Source organism: Rhipicephalus microplus, chromosome 2, assembly GCF_043290135.1.
Source record: "Rhipicephalus microplus isolate Deutch F79 chromosome 2, USDA_Rmic, whole genome shotgun sequence".
Classification (NCBI taxonomy): Eukaryota; Metazoa; Arthropoda; class Arachnida; order Ixodida; family Ixodidae; genus Rhipicephalus; species Rhipicephalus microplus.
In genome coordinates this window covers 198,901,609-198,919,582 of record NC_134701.1, presented here as the reverse complement: position 1 = coordinate 198,919,582, position 17,974 = coordinate 198,901,609, and the positions used below count along the sequence as shown (strand labels likewise).

Sequence of the window (17,974 nt, the reverse complement as noted above, 5' to 3'; positions counted from 1 at the left end):
TAAAACCGCAACATCTTGATAATTTTATTTTTTTCACCGTAAGATGTGAAGGAATAAACTATAAACTATGCCACAAAAGAACCTTTTGGACTGTATGCACTGGCAGTGGTGTGATATACGAAAATAATGCTGTGGCAAACGGCGTTTTTTTTTCGGCTGTTTATATGTATTCCGAAAAGAACAGGTGGTGGTCGCAGTTATGTATTTTATCTTGGTTAGTGTATTTACTACAAAGGCAATAAATTTGGCTTTTTTCCCACTATTTCTCTTGATGTGGCAAGGTAGCTAGTATGCTGAAAACAAGTCCTGCGTACCCAGAAGAGTGAACGATTGGCTCTGTCTGTAGAACATGCTTTAAATTTCAATAGTGAGTGCAATAAAAACTTAACAAATCGAAGTTATTGTTCTGTTCTTCACCTCGTCTATCTTTATTGCGCTCCCCACTGAAATTAAACTCATGCTGTGAACCACTGGTTTTGCTTCAATGTCCGCGATAAAACGGTCTTGATGGTTTCCGTTGTACTTACAGAAAAAAATAGGTATAGGCTATACCACTGGCTAACAAACGCTCATCAAACCACGGCCGTGAAAAAAAGAAAAAGAAAGCGGCCTGTCGAATGGTGCGTTTTCAATGGGGGATGCGTGAAATGCAGAGTTTAGGGATGCTGTATACCATATAGAGCAGTGGTCGCAAACCCGGGGCGGCCCGCACATGACTGTCCTCACCCACATTAAACAAAAAAAGTATGCTCGTGATGAAGTGAGGCACTTCATGCGTTCGCCTTGCATGCGTTGAAACTTTACCGTGAAACAGTACTACGTTTCAGAATCGGTGCACAGATTTTAGTCATTATTACGATCGGCATCGACACGTGTGAACTATGCGCGCCAAATCGCCTTTAGAACTGACCCGTTTATGAAATACGGAAAAGGTTTGCTTTCAAACCGTAACGTTTTGTGGCGAGTGGTACAAACACCCCTCCCCCCCCCCCCCGTGCTTTTGTGTTCCGAGCGTTGCGGGACTAAATTGCATGAGTGCGGACCGCTGGCTGAGGTGAGTTTGATACCACGGATACAGAGTAATATGACGCTATTGCAGAGGCATTGCGCATTGGTAAATAATCTCTTTGGGTAAACCATAACCTTATAGTAAACCACTGCCGCCGGTAAGCGAACGCTCGGGGAAATTATTATACAGTAGCTAGCGCTAGCAAACGCTCTTGCTGGAAAGGAGCAGCCGTAGCAACGTCATGCTGACGCAGCGACACGATTGGCTGAAGAGGTGTTGCAATAGGATGGAAAGGTGGGCTAGTTGGTAATTTATGATGGTTCAGCGAACTGAGAGCGCGGGGGTAAACACAGAAACAAAGCAAGGAGGAGGCACACAGCACGAGCACTCAACTAACAACTCGCTGAAGTTGCTGAGTTCGCTGAAGAGGTGTTCTTTGACGGCTAAGAGCCGCACTGCTCTTGACTTGTGCCCGAGATCTCTTTACACTGACTTGGTATATCTTAGGGTTGCTCCTTTAATACCAATGAATAAACTAAACCTCATAGATGCTTGTACGCAAGCTTGTATTTTTTTCAAGCCTGCAGCGTATTTAAAATAAGAGACAAAAACACACAGCTGATGAACAGGAAACCAATGTCAACAAAGTTTAATGACATGTGGTGTTTGTGGTTGGTATAGATATGTAATTTTTTCGTTGTTGGCATTGTAGTCATTTATATGTTACAATGAGAGACACTATAGAAGCGAGAAAAAATTACATCATAGTTAGTTAAGAGCAATATAATATACATCGAATTTACATCAGGAACAAAAATATTTCGCATTTGTCCATCGTCGTGCATATAACAACGAAGTCTAGCCTGTTTTTTCATTGTTCGATGATAAAAAAAAAGACACGTCGTGCATCCAGAGAGCAATCTTCTCATCTCAATTCCACATGTAACTCAAAAGTGTGGCAGTTTGGGCTAGTTCGAATGACATGACGATAGTTATAGCGCGAGAAAAGAACGACGACAAAAAGCGTCGTTCTGTTCTCTATGTAGTAGTTCTCTTCTAGCGCTGTAGCTATCGTCAATTCCACAATGTCCGATACCATTGGCTGTCACACAAGCCCCCGCCGCACGTTGCCGACTTCTCACGACGTGGGGACGGTGCGCCGCGCAACGGCGATTGCATCACTTTCTACACAATGGAGCCCATAGTTCGGCGCCGCTTGGCCAACTGATGTGACCTCCAACCCGAGGTCTCTAACTCGCCTTCCCGTGGTTGTGGGCGTCAGCGTTTCAACGCCGCACGGCGAATCGACACGCCGCTTTGTACCGCGCTCACTGATGTGGTTAGAACAGACGTCCACTTGTAATTCATTTAGTCTCCGGTGAGCTTAATACTGTGTTTTAAAGCACGTCGTGTCCCTTTACGTTGTCGGGGATGGCGTTTTTTTTTTTTTTTACGTTTGTGTCTTTGTCGGTCGCAACAGTGGTGTTGCAGAAGCGATGCCCTGGAGTAAATACGCCGCGCATGGACTTCACTAATGGTGCTAGCTCGCGGGCCGAATTCATAAAGCATTTCCCATTTGGTTAGCTGGCTTCGCTAATGATAAGTCGTGCGTCGTGACTGAGTGAAAAATTGGCGCAGTTTACAAGTCGTTCAAGGCTGGGTCACAGAAGAGCTGACATCTATAGCTGCTGCTGACTTGGCAAGGCTTTTACTCGCTCACTCGTTTGCTCACCCCCCCCCCCCCCCCACTCCCCGCTTATTATGAAAAACTACGCTTAATCTCTCTTTTTGATCTTTATCTTTTTAGTTTGTCTTTCTATCTCTGTCTTTCTTGCCTGCAAGCAGATTTCGATCGTAACAGATATGCTGCAAATTTCCTTTAGTACGTATGCTCCACATAAATTAGGCAAATCCTGCTGCCCCCCACACTGATTTACTAACTAAGCAACGTAACAAACGGGTGGTGAGCACCGATTAGGAGTCTAACGTAATTGTACTGAGTGTTTGCGCGGTAATATGAACGCATGCACGTTAATTATGATAATAATTCTTTATCCACGGCACAAGACATGCCTCGACCATAACTTCTGCGCTGTAATACTTTCTCGAAATTTTTTTACTTAAGGTGTTTTTGTTGCTTTTTACGAGCCCAAATTACGTTTCTGCAGTGTCAGGAAATGACCGTGAATTTGCCCTGGCCTTATAAAGGAGCTATGTTACGTATGCCACAGGCATACTTCTATCAGTGTAGTTGCGATAGAAAAAAAAAGAAGATGACACAAGTAGCCAATACCGCAGCGGGAAGATCGCATGACATCGGTCGTCTTGTTCCCAGGAATGACAAGAACAGAGCAGCAGGCACCACGATTTATACCTGTTAAAGCGGGTGTGACCGCCAAAGTGATGACTATATATCGCAAAGACCGCATTTTAGTGCTAGTCACGACTTGGCTGCTGTGGTCATTGTGGTAATTATTTTCTGTCGCGGCTGTACATTACGTAAGCGCAATATATGCTTTGATTGATATGTGGCGTTTAACGTCCCAAAACCACCATATGATTATGAGAGACGCCGTAGTGGAGGGCCCTGGAAATTTCGACCACCTAGGGTTCTTTAACGTGCACCCAAATCTGAGCACACGGGCCTACAGCATTTCCGCCTCCATCGAAAATGCATCCACCGCAGCCGGGATTTGATCCCGCGACCTGCGGATCAGCAGCCGAGTACCTTAGCCACTAGACCACCGCGGCGGGGCACGCGCAATATATGCTATTGACGTCGTTCTCACCGCTTTGGATCATTTCACCAAGCAAGCTATAACGAAGTTTTTATGTCCAACTCTGTCTCTCTCTCTCTCTCTCTCTCTCTCTGTGTGTGTGTGTGTGTGTGTGTGTGTGTGTGTGTGTGTGTGTGTGTGTGTGTGTGTGTGTGTGTGTGTGTGTGTGTGTGTGTGTGTGTGTGTGTGTGTGTGTGTGTGTGTGTGTGTGTGTGTGTGTGTGTGTGTGTGTGTGTGTGTGTGTGTGTGTGTGTGTGTGTGTGTGTGTCCAGTTCGTTTGCACGGTCAAGTTTTGATAATGAATTTACACCAAAGGGTCCACATACCAACCCTTTTAACAGCACCTCTTCATTTACGATGGCGGTCATTCCCGACGTATTTGGGCTCACTTTACGTCCGCCGAAAGACAACGATTTCTCCAACAACTCGTTTTTCGTCAACAGACGGCGTAATACGCCTCTCGCACAAATCAGATCTATATGTGTATATTACCACGAATGTTTGCAACGTTTGAAGAGAATTTGCCTTTCAGCGAAGTAATGTGTACGGACTGTATCCGTCAGTTCGTGTCATGCCTACGTAGAGTTGGTAAATATTTTGTCTAATATAATTTCGTTTTCACGATGAACAAGACCCGACTAGAGTAAACAACTATGTACACAGTTTTTCCTTATGTCCTGTCCTATCGCTGAATACTGTCATTTAGCACCTTGTTGAACAATATATACATGACAGCATAACATTTTTAGCGAGTAGCAGCGTGGATGTCAAGAACAACCGGTTGACGATTGACCAGTTGACCTGCAACAATTGACCTGTTTAGCGTGAACCTACGTTTTAGTACACACAGCTGTCTCGTGCCTTGCACATCCGAAGCGTCTCTTGACTATAGGTCCACATTCTGCAGCTTTACATTGTACATACTCTCTGAACTGCGAACTCAGTTTCGTACTGTACATATACAAGATTGCCAAGGACATTTGCGCTTGCACACATACGTGTCGCATACTATAGCACGTTCTGGGTCCAGAACGCCGCAGTCTGGCCGAAAAGGCATGGCCTTTACGCATGCATGCGCGCACATCGTTCACATGGCTATCGTGATGGGCACCTTGCCCCTCAGTTCCAGGTCGCGTGGAAGCGGGTGGAAGAAGCTGTACATGAGCCTGTAGTGGGCCACTTCGTCCGGCAGCGCCATGACCGAGTCGAGGAATTCCTGAATGTAGCGCTTGCGCCGCAGGGCCAGTGACTCGTCGCTCTCGGAGCTGAACACCGTGCCCCTGGACAGCGGGCAGAAGTCGCACTCGGGAAACTTCTTGCACATCTTGCTGTACAGTTCGAGGAACTGCTTGTACGTGCGCACCACCGACTGCGTCGGCGGGAACTCGCGCGCCACCGCCACCACGTACACGTAATATCGCTCGGGATGGTAGCGGAGTCGAATCCCTTCGACGCGAAGCTTCACTATGCGCCCTTCGGCGGCGACGCTGAAGTCGCGCGGGTTGAAGGACAACTTCAGCGTGCACTCACCCTTCGTGGGCGCCCCGAGCACTGCCAGGTTGTGGATGAAGAAGTTGAAGCTGGTCGCTATGGTCATGACGCTCTCGCGTATCCGCTTCTCGAAGTGCCTCGCCGCCTGTTCGTCGGTCGCGTCGAGCGACATGGATTGGTGCAGGTAGGCGAGCGCGTTGCGGTCGACGTCGACCATTCCCGAGTACTTCATGATGCTGAAGAGCGCCAGCAGGAGGTTCGAGTTTCGACGGATCACGTTGTAGGCGTCGCAGCAGAGGCGCACGAAGTGTGCCTCGCCCGCGTTCCGGCGTATGACGTACACCATGTCCGGCGTGAGCGCGACCGGAGCTCGGTCCCTCTTGATTCCTCCCAGTGTCTCGGCACGCCCCAGAACTTTGGAGAAGTCGATGTGCAGCATGTGACCCGTGGTTGATAGGAGGATGTTGTCGTTATGCCTGTCACCGACACCGAGAACGTACGTGGCCACGCAGCAACCAGCGCAAGACTTGATAAAGTTGTCCACCGCCGCCTGGTACTGGGCGCGAGACTGGTTGTGCTTCCAGAACCAGTCAGTAATGGTGCGGTTGTTGAAGGCCCCCGTGACGCCAGAGTGCGCCATCTGGATGGCCCGGAGCGTGGAAACGTCGCGAACGGCTTCTACGAAACCACAATTTTCGCCCGTCGCGATGCACTTGAAAGTGAGCATCTTCAAGTCCATGCCGCTCTCCAGCCACAGTTTGTCCATGAGCCGGATGACGCTGAGTATGAGCATGTCCTGGCGCAGGTCGTCACCCGCCTTGTAGATGACCTCAATCTTTTCTGCTGCTTCTTCGGACGACCTGAAGACGAGCTTGAAGGGCAAGGTCTTTGAGGGAAATATGCAACATGTGTCAATGTCGATGGACTCGACGCTTATTGCGGGATCTAGAGGTAGCCGCAATTTGAGGGTCTTCAAGGATTCGTTTAACTTGGTTAGGTCTCGGCGCATCACTTCCTGCTTCTGGCTGTCAGTGGCATCTTTGATATTGTGAGCTGCCTCTGCGAGCATGTCGTCGATTATGACTTGCGTTAGTAAGCTGGCCGACACCTTCTCTCCGGCGATAAAAAACAGCGCCTTGCGCATGACCAGCGCCCTGTGCCGCATCAGTGGCTCGTTTATCATCCCCGTGAGCCACCAGAAAAGCTGGTGCGCGAGCCGAACACTCTGTCGTGCCCTTTGTAGCAAGAAGACAGCCAAGAACGAATCGTCCCAGGTTTGGAATCTCAGGGATTCGACCAACTGAGCCAAGTAGAGGGACAGCTCGTCACTGCCGACGCTTTGCAGGGATCGTACGGCGTACTTGCGAACCAGGCTGTCAGGGAATGTTGCGGAGAGAAGCGTGAGCGCCTCCTCTGGGCTAAGTGGACACCAAGCTCGCACCAGCATGTACGTCTCGTCGATGTTGGCGGCGTTCCAGCAGGCAGGGTGCCGCAGTAAGTGCGGAAGCAGGCTCGGAAAGTCGCACAGGTAATGACGGTAGTGCCATACCATGTCGCGAACGGTCTGGGGCAGAGACTGAGACACGTCATTCACCGTCAGGTCGAGCAGAGTCCTTTGTATGCTCGCACTGAGACTCTGGAAGGGTTTCTTTATTGCTTCCTGAGGCTCACGCGAAATTGATTTTGAAAGCGCGGCATGATTTCTTACGTAAGGCAAGCTGACGTGCAGGTAACCTTTGTCCCTCTCACTGGCACAGGCTGGTCCGCGCGGCGACACTGTATCGGCCGACCACAGACCCAAAAGAAACTCGCCGCCGTTGAAGTGTTCCCTGTCCGCGAAGACGTTCAACGCGGTCCATCCGAGCACCTGGTCCACGCCTTCTCGGTGGCCTATTAGAGTCATGTACAGTTTCGTCTCGCGGGGCAGTGAACGTATCGCCGCGTTCTTGAAGACTACCCGCTCGTCGAAGTTGATGCACTGGAATAACTTTTGGGTCACACATACCTTGCGCGTCGCCTTGTGGCTGAGAAGGCGTTCGCCGTACGTGAGCGCACAATCTACCGTGAAAGTCTCGTACTCTTGGAGCCACCATTTTTGAAGCTGCGTCGCCATCTCAATCCGCGGTCCGAAGAGCTCGTTGCTATCGGCAACGTAATCATGGCTTGCCCTTCGGTACAACCGATCATCGAGGTAATCCACCGCGAACTCGACGAGGCGCCTCTCCGAGTGCATGTCCAGAAATCTCACCAACGCCATTCCGATGTCCTCGACGAAGCGGCCGACCAAGAAGGCCTTCTTCGTGGCGTCCGCTGCGTCTCTGTTGTCATACACAATTTCGCGTAAGAATTTTACCAAGTCCATGGTTGACCTATGCACTTCATCAGTTTCCGTCTCTCCCAGCAGCACACACAGATCTATCACGGACCTCCTGACTTCATCAGCAGACGCCAGGAGGCCCCCTTCCCCGTTCCCCGCTGCGGACGTCGACGACTTCTCGGCTTCCGCGATCAATCTTTCTGCAGAGTTCTCGAAATTGATTACTTGTTCCTTGACGTCTTCGTAGCCGATTAAGTTTCCGGACTCGGCGCCGCCACCACCGACGTCCAAGTCGCACTCGTCGCAAGTCACAAGCGTCCACGGTCGCTGCACGGCATCTAGGCTGACCAAAGTAAGCCACGCTGTTTTGCCGAGTCGGCGACAGGCGCAGATGTACTCGTAGTCGCTAAGAACGGTTTCGTTGGAGAGGTACTCGTCCAGGCCCGTCACCTTGAAGACGAACGAGCCTTTAGAGTCTCCCAGAAAAGGTTTCAGGCTGTCGACCAGGTAGCCGACTCGAGTAGCGGCGGGACACGTGAACGACACCGGCTTGTGAAGATCCTCGGCGAATATCTTGAGCTTCACGTCGAATGTTTCGTCGGAGTTGTTCTGTAACGTCGGGCTGATAAGAAGACCGGCGTACGGGCTGTCGTCTGGCTCCACCTGGGAAGAATACGAACATGGTTTACTAACAAGTCATAAGAGAAAAAAACACTGGAGCAACACAGTTTATTTAACTCAACTCAATGAAAGTAGGAAGTGAGATGCGTTTGGTAATGAGTCCTTGGTTTGAAATAAGTAATAAAGCGAAAGAGGAAGGAAGAAAACGAAAGGAAGAAGGCAGGCGTTTTAGAGCGATATGTTCTCTGCTATGGGAGCGCGTTATGCCATCCCGAATTCCCCAGATGTTGAGGATAATGCGGATACATATTCAGTGTACTTCAACTTCACAACGCCTGAACAACTGAACACTTCTATGATGTACGTGTACAAAAAATGTTTGTTGGAAAACAAACAAATTATGGTGCCTTTGTTGGAAAACAAAGGCACCATAATTAAAATCACCTCAGAATATTAATAATAATAACTAAGAGACAATTGTGTCTGTTAGTTTTCATTATTATTGTATCTAACAAACAAAAAACGAGCCCTCAAATTTACACTTTCCTTGATCAGCGTATACAATAGCATATATATTAACATAAATCATTGTACAGTAAACAAATAGGCTCCCTTCCATGAATATTCTACAGTCGTATTTCTGTGGACCAGTTGGCTCACTGTCAGTGCGTTTGGTAGCAACAAACTTGAAGAACAAAGGATAAAAAGAGAAATAAGATGTGCCACAGCAAGTATACCTCCAAGGACACAAGGGGGCTTTTTCATGAGAAGTAATATTCTCCAAGGAAAGCTAAAATGCGGGAACTCCCACAGTTAGGTTCAGAAGCGCAGCGTTTTTTTTTTCTTCGTAGGCGTAGGAAGTTAATCCATGCTGTTTGTATTTTCGTGCATGCGTTTGTTTGTGTGCATTTGTGTATACGCTGGCAAATTGAAGAAATACGAAAAAAGGATTAAATCCGCCAACTCCTCTCTCTGGTTGTGTCCCTGCTTAGGTCCCAGGGAAGTGGAACACGTTATTATTATTTTTTTTCATATTAATATATTTCTGCCGCCGTGTCTTTAACCACTCATACATATTATTCAGCTTATCAAAACAACCAGTGCTGCAAAAATAAAAGATATAAAAAAAGATTGTTCAAAGCCTCACGCTTACTTGAAACTTCTGGGCATCTCTATCACACACCTTAAAAGTGCTACTTGACCGTGTCTTATTAAGCTGTGTTCATTAAACCCAAAGGATTAAATTTCATTTATCACTTCGTTTCCAGGAATACATACTCCCTGTGTTCTGATCAATTTTCTCGAACATTTTACAGCCATAACCACGGAGCCACCTCATAGCTCGGGAAACGCTGCCTCCCCAAATGATTACAGATTCAGTGATTGAAGCTGGATTTCATTATAGTTTCCTGCTTCCCAATAACCACAGTGATCGATTTGCTGTGCTAACTCACCTGCACAACGAGCTTCTCGAGCTTCTCGAGCAGCTTCCGGCTGTGGTGGTTCGGCCGCTTCCGGATGAGTCGGCCCGGAATGAACCGGAAGCGGTGCGAAGGAGTGGCCGGAACTTCCGGGATTAGGCTCATGATGGCGCGAAACCTCGGCGTCACTTTGAACCGCCGGCGAGCTGCGCACAAGAAACGAGCGCAAAAATGGTTCCATGAGTGCACACGGATTCGTATTTGCAGCGAAGCTTCATTCAATTGTAGGCCACCTATGTCATATGCAGTAATTCCGGCATGTATGTTCTAAACAAACGTACACACAGGTTCACAGTTAAAGCAGATACTTTCGTCTGCACCATGTCCAGATTTCTCTCTATGGCGAAATATATATAGTGTCTTAGATTTGCATAACATAGTGTCTTAGATTTGAATAAGGCTACTGGTGATTGACCCCTTTTGATAGACTGGTGCCGAACACGGACAATGTTCATAGGTCTGCTTCTAGTTATGGGGCCCCAATATGGCAGGCGATCATTGGAGTGTTCCCTTTAACAGTTGACAGTACTGTACATTATTTTTTGTCAAAACGGCACAGCCCGAGATTCATCTATTCTAAGTGGTTCCATGTGTATGCTGATCGTTCTACAACACCGTGTCTCACAATTCTACATTAACTTGGTACCCACTGCAGTACCTTGTGCCACGCTGTCCCACTTGTGCAGTGCTGCAAGCCTTTCATATATTTCATCACTCGCTATAAGTCGTGGTGGTGTATAGCGGTTATACGGTGCTCGGCTGCACATATGATGGTTCTGGCTCGTAAAAGCCCGGGTATTAATAAAAAAAAAAGCACTCGTTTTGCTAAAACTTCGTGATGAGGTGATGAGCAGAAATGACGTGGCCTTCAAGCACGTGATACTCCGTCGTGGTACACGAAATACTGCGTTTAAGTATGTACGGTAGACTCGTTCGCTGTGAGCTGCTTGAGATGATGCTGCGAGGCACGGGCACGACTATACGCAGCAGCATACATGCCGTGGCCGCGAGCGCCTTCTATACTTGCTTCGATCCACGCTTTTCTTTCACTGTTTTTAATCATATATCCTGAGCTCATGACGTGTGGTATCATGGCCCGCTCGTGTGGAGACATTCCGAGAGCTCCGGAAGACGCCATAAAGCCAGTTTATGGCCCGAGCATTCGGGCTAGTGCCGACGGGCGTTAATGGGCGAGAGGCGACGACGGAAAGGCGGGAAAGTTGCTCTCTGGTTCACAGAGCAGGGTGACTCGCACAACAATAACCTAGTCAAGCTTCAAAAAAGAAATGTTATTGAACGGATCGAAGGTGCGTTAAAGTAAAATTATGATTTACTGCGCTGCACAGCCGCTAAGCATAAGAACGGCCGCTCCGCGGCTATGCAGTTTACTATGCCATAATGTGTTACTGTACCTAATGTGTTACTATATGCTACGCATGATGTGTTTATACCGTAATGTGTATACCAAGCACGTTATGCCACGGCTCGCGGCCGTGGCATAACACATTTTCAACCTTGTTAAACTGTCCAGCCAAATCTTTCGGCACACGATTATTATACAATAGGAGTATGACACAGCATTCGCCCGTCTCAGAGAGCGTCCATACAAGCTGACACCTTCCAGTACAGTGAGACTGCGTCCCTGCGTTGGACTGGTGTTTCCGTGTGTAGTGTTTTTCTTTCTCGTTTTGTTTTTTGTGGTTGTTTAATGTGCTTGTTCGATAACAGGCTCTGAACGTTCCCACCCTATCATTTTTCAACGTCGACCTTGTTGGCATAGCTATTCGATTAGTTTAAGGAAAGTAAACAGAAAGATGAAATATTCGCTAGTTTTGAGGGTGGTGTCAAACAAGCAAAAACCTCCTTACTTGCTCATTTTAATTAAGGCGGTATTAATTAAAGAAACGAGACTTCGAGAACTTCCTTCCGTTATCCAATACGATGAGTTAAATGGTTAGATTCAACTTTTTCGTGGCAACAGCGTCGTCGTCATTATTGTTGCGGCAGGTTAAAGAAGGCTGCGCAGTGTTTACGTCTTCCCTGGAGTTTTTCTTAATTTTTTTTTCTCGAAATTTTGTCTTGCCGTACAGGTGCACAACTCTATTACCGCTTATGTGTACGGGTCGCCTGATTCCAGTGCAAACAAATGACTTAGGCGGCGTCCATTTGTCCGCATCAGAGCTTCAATCTATTACCTAACGTCACTCGGCGTTATCATCCTGCTCCTATACCTAAAACCATCGCAAAATACAAGCTATAGGGCGCAGTATTTGCGCTGGCTACTTTATTATACTATACTGCTTGTCGAGTGCATGGTATAAGAACTGTCCCGAAAATTGTTGGTTACACATTTGCCTTAAGAGCGCAGAGAAGACGAGGACACAGAAATCTAGAGGATAGGAACGCGTCATGGAAGTTTCTCTTTTCTTCTTGTCGTTCTCGCATTGTTAAGAAAAGACGTATTTGCACTCCCGTCTAAATATGTAATAGTATACAAGTTACCGAAATATCGGACCTCCAATTTACTTAGTGCTACGCCAGTTCCTCAATTCATGTACAGACTGCGAATTGCCTATAATATCATGTTCATTCCTGTTCCTGATCCCATGCCGCTTTCAACTGCACTACTGTTTACCCACCAATGAAAAAATGTTCGTCTGATCTGCCACATTGCACAGTCTGCCCTACAGTATACTTCTTTCTCGTAATCTCCCGACACTTCTATGCAAAATAGTCTCGCGGCTCGGTCGTTATTCATCACTGTACATTGTTGATCTTTTGGGGAACCATTTTCTAACGGCAACTTTGAGACAGGGAAGGTTATTGGAAACTGGTAACAACATTTCAGGTGAGTACAACTGTCTGGTGTAATGAAATCACTTCAGTGGCGTGTACAAACAAGAGAACATAGACAGGATGTACCACACAGCACTTCAATATTCTCACAGATCACGAATCACTCAAAAAAAAAAGAAACTTTGAAGTGTTACCATGACTACGCTGCAGTTATAAACTAAGAGGATGGAACAATAGTCAGATCGTGGTTTTCAGCGCCTCCCTAAGTGACAGGGAACGTTAAAGGACCCCGGACAGCGAGTTGTTTGCTTGTGTCTTCTTCCCTCTAATTTGAAATCTTGTGTCTGGTAAGATCAGAATTGAATCGTATGTCCTCTAAGGTATTGTATAATTATAGGTACCGTCACTAGTTGGGGCCAATTTTAGGGTCACTTCAAAACGCCGAGACCACGCGCGTTTCGGTGGCGCTGAACACGCGGACTTCAAATCGGGGAACCCACGTGAACGAAACGATGTGGTTATCTTCAGCGTATCCCCCCTCATGAAATAAAAAAGAAGCATTCCTGGCGTAAGCAACCAAAAACCACTGTTAGAGCTGCCCGACAAGAGAGCGAGATGGGCGCGAGGAACAATAGCCCTCGTTAGGTGCCAGTCGTGGTTTCGTGTTAGTCCCGTGAATGTTCTGCAACGTCGACAATACTCGCTTCACTTGTGGAACGTCACAGGGGGCCTCTGTGTACGTCATACTAGTGGCGATGTCGCGAGGTGCTGAAAACCCAGATGAGCATGACCTTTTACAACGTACCTCTTACCTTTGACTTTGTACCAAAAGCTCTCTCTCTCTCTCTCTCTCTCTCTCTCTCTCTATATATATATATATATATATATATATATATATATATATATATATATATATATATGACGTATGAAGCGATTGTTGGTAGAAGCCGATGAAGAAGAAGTCAGAACAGAATAAACATGGGGTATGAACCAGACCTCTTCAAAGACTGGGCTTGCAACTATCACAACCTGATCTTCTTTCATTTGGAGCCTCTACACTGGGTTTCAGCCACAGGGATGTTTTATTCGCCGTTCAAGAATACATCACTGCGACTAAACGATTTTCTTGCTAAATTGCTGTCTCACTATTTTTCTTATTTTTTTTTCTGCAAACTTGATATCGGTATTTCAAATCAAAATTAAGTTACAAAAAAAATTGTAGGAATGACGCAGTGCTGAAAGTTTAGGGCAAATTCACCTTATAATCGGCCAATCCCCTTCTTTGGGTACGAGCCATTTGCACAGGAAAACAACAACAACAACAACCAGGCCACGTCTCTCATTCATCATAGCGTCACACGAGTCGGCAGGATGAAGACCTGGTAGCCACTTCATCAACCGGCCATCATCATCGAACACCTCAGTCAGACGCAGTGACTTAATGGGAACCACACAAGTGCATACACCATGACCAGCATCGTGACAGCACCATCGACTGACCTTCCCATTCCCAAGTACACCGGAGCAGCGGACGATGGACCTGTACAGGACTGGTTCAACCTGTTCGAGCTCCACGCTGCCGCTGCATCATGGTCGGAACGGGAGATGGTTACGAACTTCAGCGACTACGTCACCGGTGAGGCATTTAAATTTTACCTCACCCACATATTCGACAACGACGAGTCTTGGCTAAAGATAAAAGAAGAAATGATCATCTGGTTTCAAGACTATAATGAAGATTCGATTAAAACACGCACTCTCAATGCATTCGAACTCCGTCATCGCAGTCATAAGCAGCCTTCACGCATTCGACCAGGGATCATGGATTTACAATTCCCGTCAGGTGAAGCTAGCCACGTGCTAACGGAAAGACCACGCGATCGTTTTCACAACCTTCCACCTGGTTCCTCATCAGCGCAAATATCGCCAATGCTTAACTCTTCGCTGCATAAAAGATTTGAATCCACTATTTATGACCCAGGTGCATTTAATACTTCGTGCGGCATGCGTACCTTGCAAACTAACTTGGTATCGCCTGTCATCAACATTACTCATAAACCTGAGGAAGCACCTCATAAGAACGTCGCATTTACGCATTTACGCATGATGAGTTAGTAAATCCGCGCGAAACCAAACCAGACAACGAATGTTCACAGAAATCTTATTCGGTCAAAGTATTCAGCTCAGCAGCTCAACAAAGACAGAAGCATTCACAATCAGCATCTTGTGAAGAAAAGTCTTTTGCAGAAGTGTCTGGTATTCATCAATCAAAAGATCAAAGCGACGTGAATCTAGTATACAACCTCACTGCCAATGATGAAAACAAAAGCCCAGGTGCTACTTCGGATGACACAAGTACTCTTCAGGCAACCACCAACAATGAGCAGTTTATGAATACAGAAGATTCAAGTGCGCGAAACCCCCCTCATTGTCTTGCACCAAAAACAGCTGCATTGGTTGGCGTCGTAGAAGCCTACAAAGGAATCGCTAAGAATCCTGGCACACCACGATCAATGTCACACCCCAAGCAAGTCGACGAAAGCAAGAAACTACAACGTCAACGTACGCTTCAACACTGTCAACGACGAAAGAAAACTTCATGTAAACCACTCTTAAGGCTCAAAAAACATAGCGAAAAGGCCCATCGTCGTGGATACATTCTCCACCGGAGATCAAAAATGGGCCTTCGATCAAAACATCTGCGACATCGCTATGGAAAGTTTTCCAAAAGCCACAAAAGCACCCCTTGTACTCGGCAGGAACACAGGCAGCGCCCAATCAAGCTCGATCAACGCGAACGCAAACTGCCTGCATGGCCTGTGTATCACCCACGACGAGGAATTCGATGCCTACAATATCGGAACTGTCGATTCTGCAAGATGTTCAAGCCTCATTCGTTCTTCACAAGAATACCAGCTGTGATTACCCCTATCTCCACGTCCAAAGCATTTTTGTGTTATCCAGGACGCAACCACCAGCCTCGCCCACCAGAACTCCTGTGTTAACCGGACTGCTGCACTCTCCCCTGAAGTCATTGAAAGTTTACGGAACTACCCCGGAGCATAGGACCAATTCTGAATTTTGACGTTTGTGACTTTTTATCCTCTCCTTGTTTGCTTTTTCTTGTTCGTAATCCATGTCTTCTTTCGGGGGGAGGGGGAATCGTATGACGTATGAAGCGATTGTTGGTAGAAGCCGATGAAGAAGAAGTCAGAACAGAATAAACATGGGGTATGAGCCAGGCCACGTCTCCCATTCATCATAGCGTCACACACACACACACACACACACACACACACACACACACACACACACACACACACACACACACACACACACACACACACACACACACACACACACACACACACACACACACACACACACACACACACACACACACACACACACACACACACACACACACACACACACACACACACACACACACACACACACACACACACACACACACACACACACACACACACACACACACACACACACACACACACACACACACACACACACACACACACACACACACACACACACACACACACACACACACGCGCGCGCACACGCACACGCACACACATACATACATACACATATATATATATATACATATATATATATATATATATATATATATATATATATATATATATATATAGGGAAAGGAGTGTATTTTTAAGGGCTCGTTTTTCCGTGTTTTGACAATATTATAGAATTATAGACATCTAACAGACAATAATACCAAGGAAAGTATAGGGGAAGTTATTAGATCGAAATGTAATGTGAAGAAAGTGGGTGTATATATCGGTTTCAGTGAACCACGCAGATATGAAGCTTTTCAAGCGTTTCTTAGGCGGTCTTACTTTGATATGATATCACTCGCAACTCGTAGGCTTATGATAACAAGGAAAAAACGCCACACCAATCGTTGAGAAGAAAGAAATACGAAAAAAAATGAAAGTAATTAAATCACCTGCGCAAACCCCGTCATATTCGATATAATTTACTATATATTTACAGCTAATGATATCCAAACTTAAAAACATGCTGAACTGGGAAAGTAATACGCGTTTACAATACAGTACGTGTGCAATATCTTAGAATACGAAACTACGTTATCTGTAAAAGATGTTTTCAAATTCGAAGCAAGTGTCTCATCACTTTAATGACAACTAGACAATGTCCGAGGTACACTGACGCAAACTGAGCGTGAAGGCGTGTGCTTGATCGGTACATTCCTATAATTGGATTACAAAAGCCATTAGATTAAAACACACAAAAAATGTGGTAACGTCTGCGTTTCCTTGCTGGCTGTAGATACTAAGCTCATATAATGATTGATATGTGGGGATTAACGTCCCAAAATCACCATATGATCATGAGAGATGCCGTATAGTGGAGGAAATTTTGACCACCTGGGGTTCTTTAACGTGCACCCAAATCTGAGCAAACGACCTACAGCATTTTCGACTCCATAAAAAATGCAGCCGCCGCAGCCGGGATTCGGTCCCGCGACCTGCGGGTCAGCAGCCGAGAGTACCTTAGCCACTAGACCACCGCCGCGGGGCTACTAAGGTCGTATAGTCTGGGCGTAAGGTCATACGTAGTCAGAGGCTCGACGATTAGTGGCCTTATTTACAGACGGGTCTAAAGCCCAGTTATAAAAGGGTAGCACGGAGATGAGTGTTGGGTGTAATGCGGATGTTGAAAGGGAAAGCGATAGAACGAGATTAGTGGCACACGTTCGCCAAGTATGTAGCGGTTGACGTGCAAAGGCAAGAACACCCCAAAGTTTCCGGGTGAACAATGAAGAGCGAGCGTATACATCAACGCCTTCAACAACACCGCGGCCGTCACGCCCGCTGTGATCGGAGCCCAAGATAAGGACAGGTCGCTGCACCCATTAGATCTAGACTGGAGACACGCGAACTTCACATTGGACCCGAACTGTCTGACTGTGCTGTCTTTCACTGTGATCGTTTAAAATTATTTAAGCTTGGTCTCTTTAATAAAGGTGTCATGTTTTTTACTCTCTTCTCTCCCTCCTCTCTCTCTCTCTCCCTTTATATATATATATATATATATATATATAGTAAAAAACATGCCTTCATTTTTCTGTTCGTCACAGGTCCCAGCAGCCTAATAAAACCAACACACAAAAGAAAGCAACTAAGCAAGGAGCAAGGAGAGCATTTCGAACATTATTTATTTAACTTTGGCATAGTAATTGTGATATAGTTGTATACCAAAATTGAAGCTGACGAAACAATTGCTTGCCTCATGCAGGTACCGAACCTGCAACATTTGTATAATGCACTGATTGAGCTGTGCCGGTGGTCGTCCTACCGTCCGCTTTATCGGTTATTTCTGTGAACGTAAACTTTAGTATGTTAACCAGCGCCGCCTGTGTAGCCATTGGTGCCAAGTCTGCACAGTGATACTGTGTATAACTGTCAACGAACGG

The 17,974-nt window shown here is 46.5% G+C and overlaps 1 protein-coding gene across 2 annotated transcripts in view; it reads right to left on the bottom strand.

The window, feature by feature from the left end:
- Positions 1-1,628: 1,628 nt before the first annotated feature.
- The window catches only part of LOC119170496 (phosphatidylinositol 4-phosphate 3-kinase C2 domain-containing subunit beta-like), a 29,342-nt gene continuing 12,996 nt past the window's right edge, over positions 1,629-17,974 (bottom strand). For both annotated transcript variants that reach the window (XM_075887236.1, XM_075887235.1), the window contains exons 2-3: positions 9,670-9,842; positions 1,629-8,257 (exon numbers count right to left, since the gene is read on the bottom strand). In XM_075887236.1, the coding sequence (XP_075743351.1) occupies positions 4,874-8,257; positions 9,670-9,801 (3,516 nt within the window). In that variant the 5' untranslated portion in view covers positions 9,802-9,842 and the 3' untranslated portion in view covers positions 1,629-4,873. The remainder of the gene's footprint in view (positions 8,258-9,669; positions 9,843-17,974) is intronic.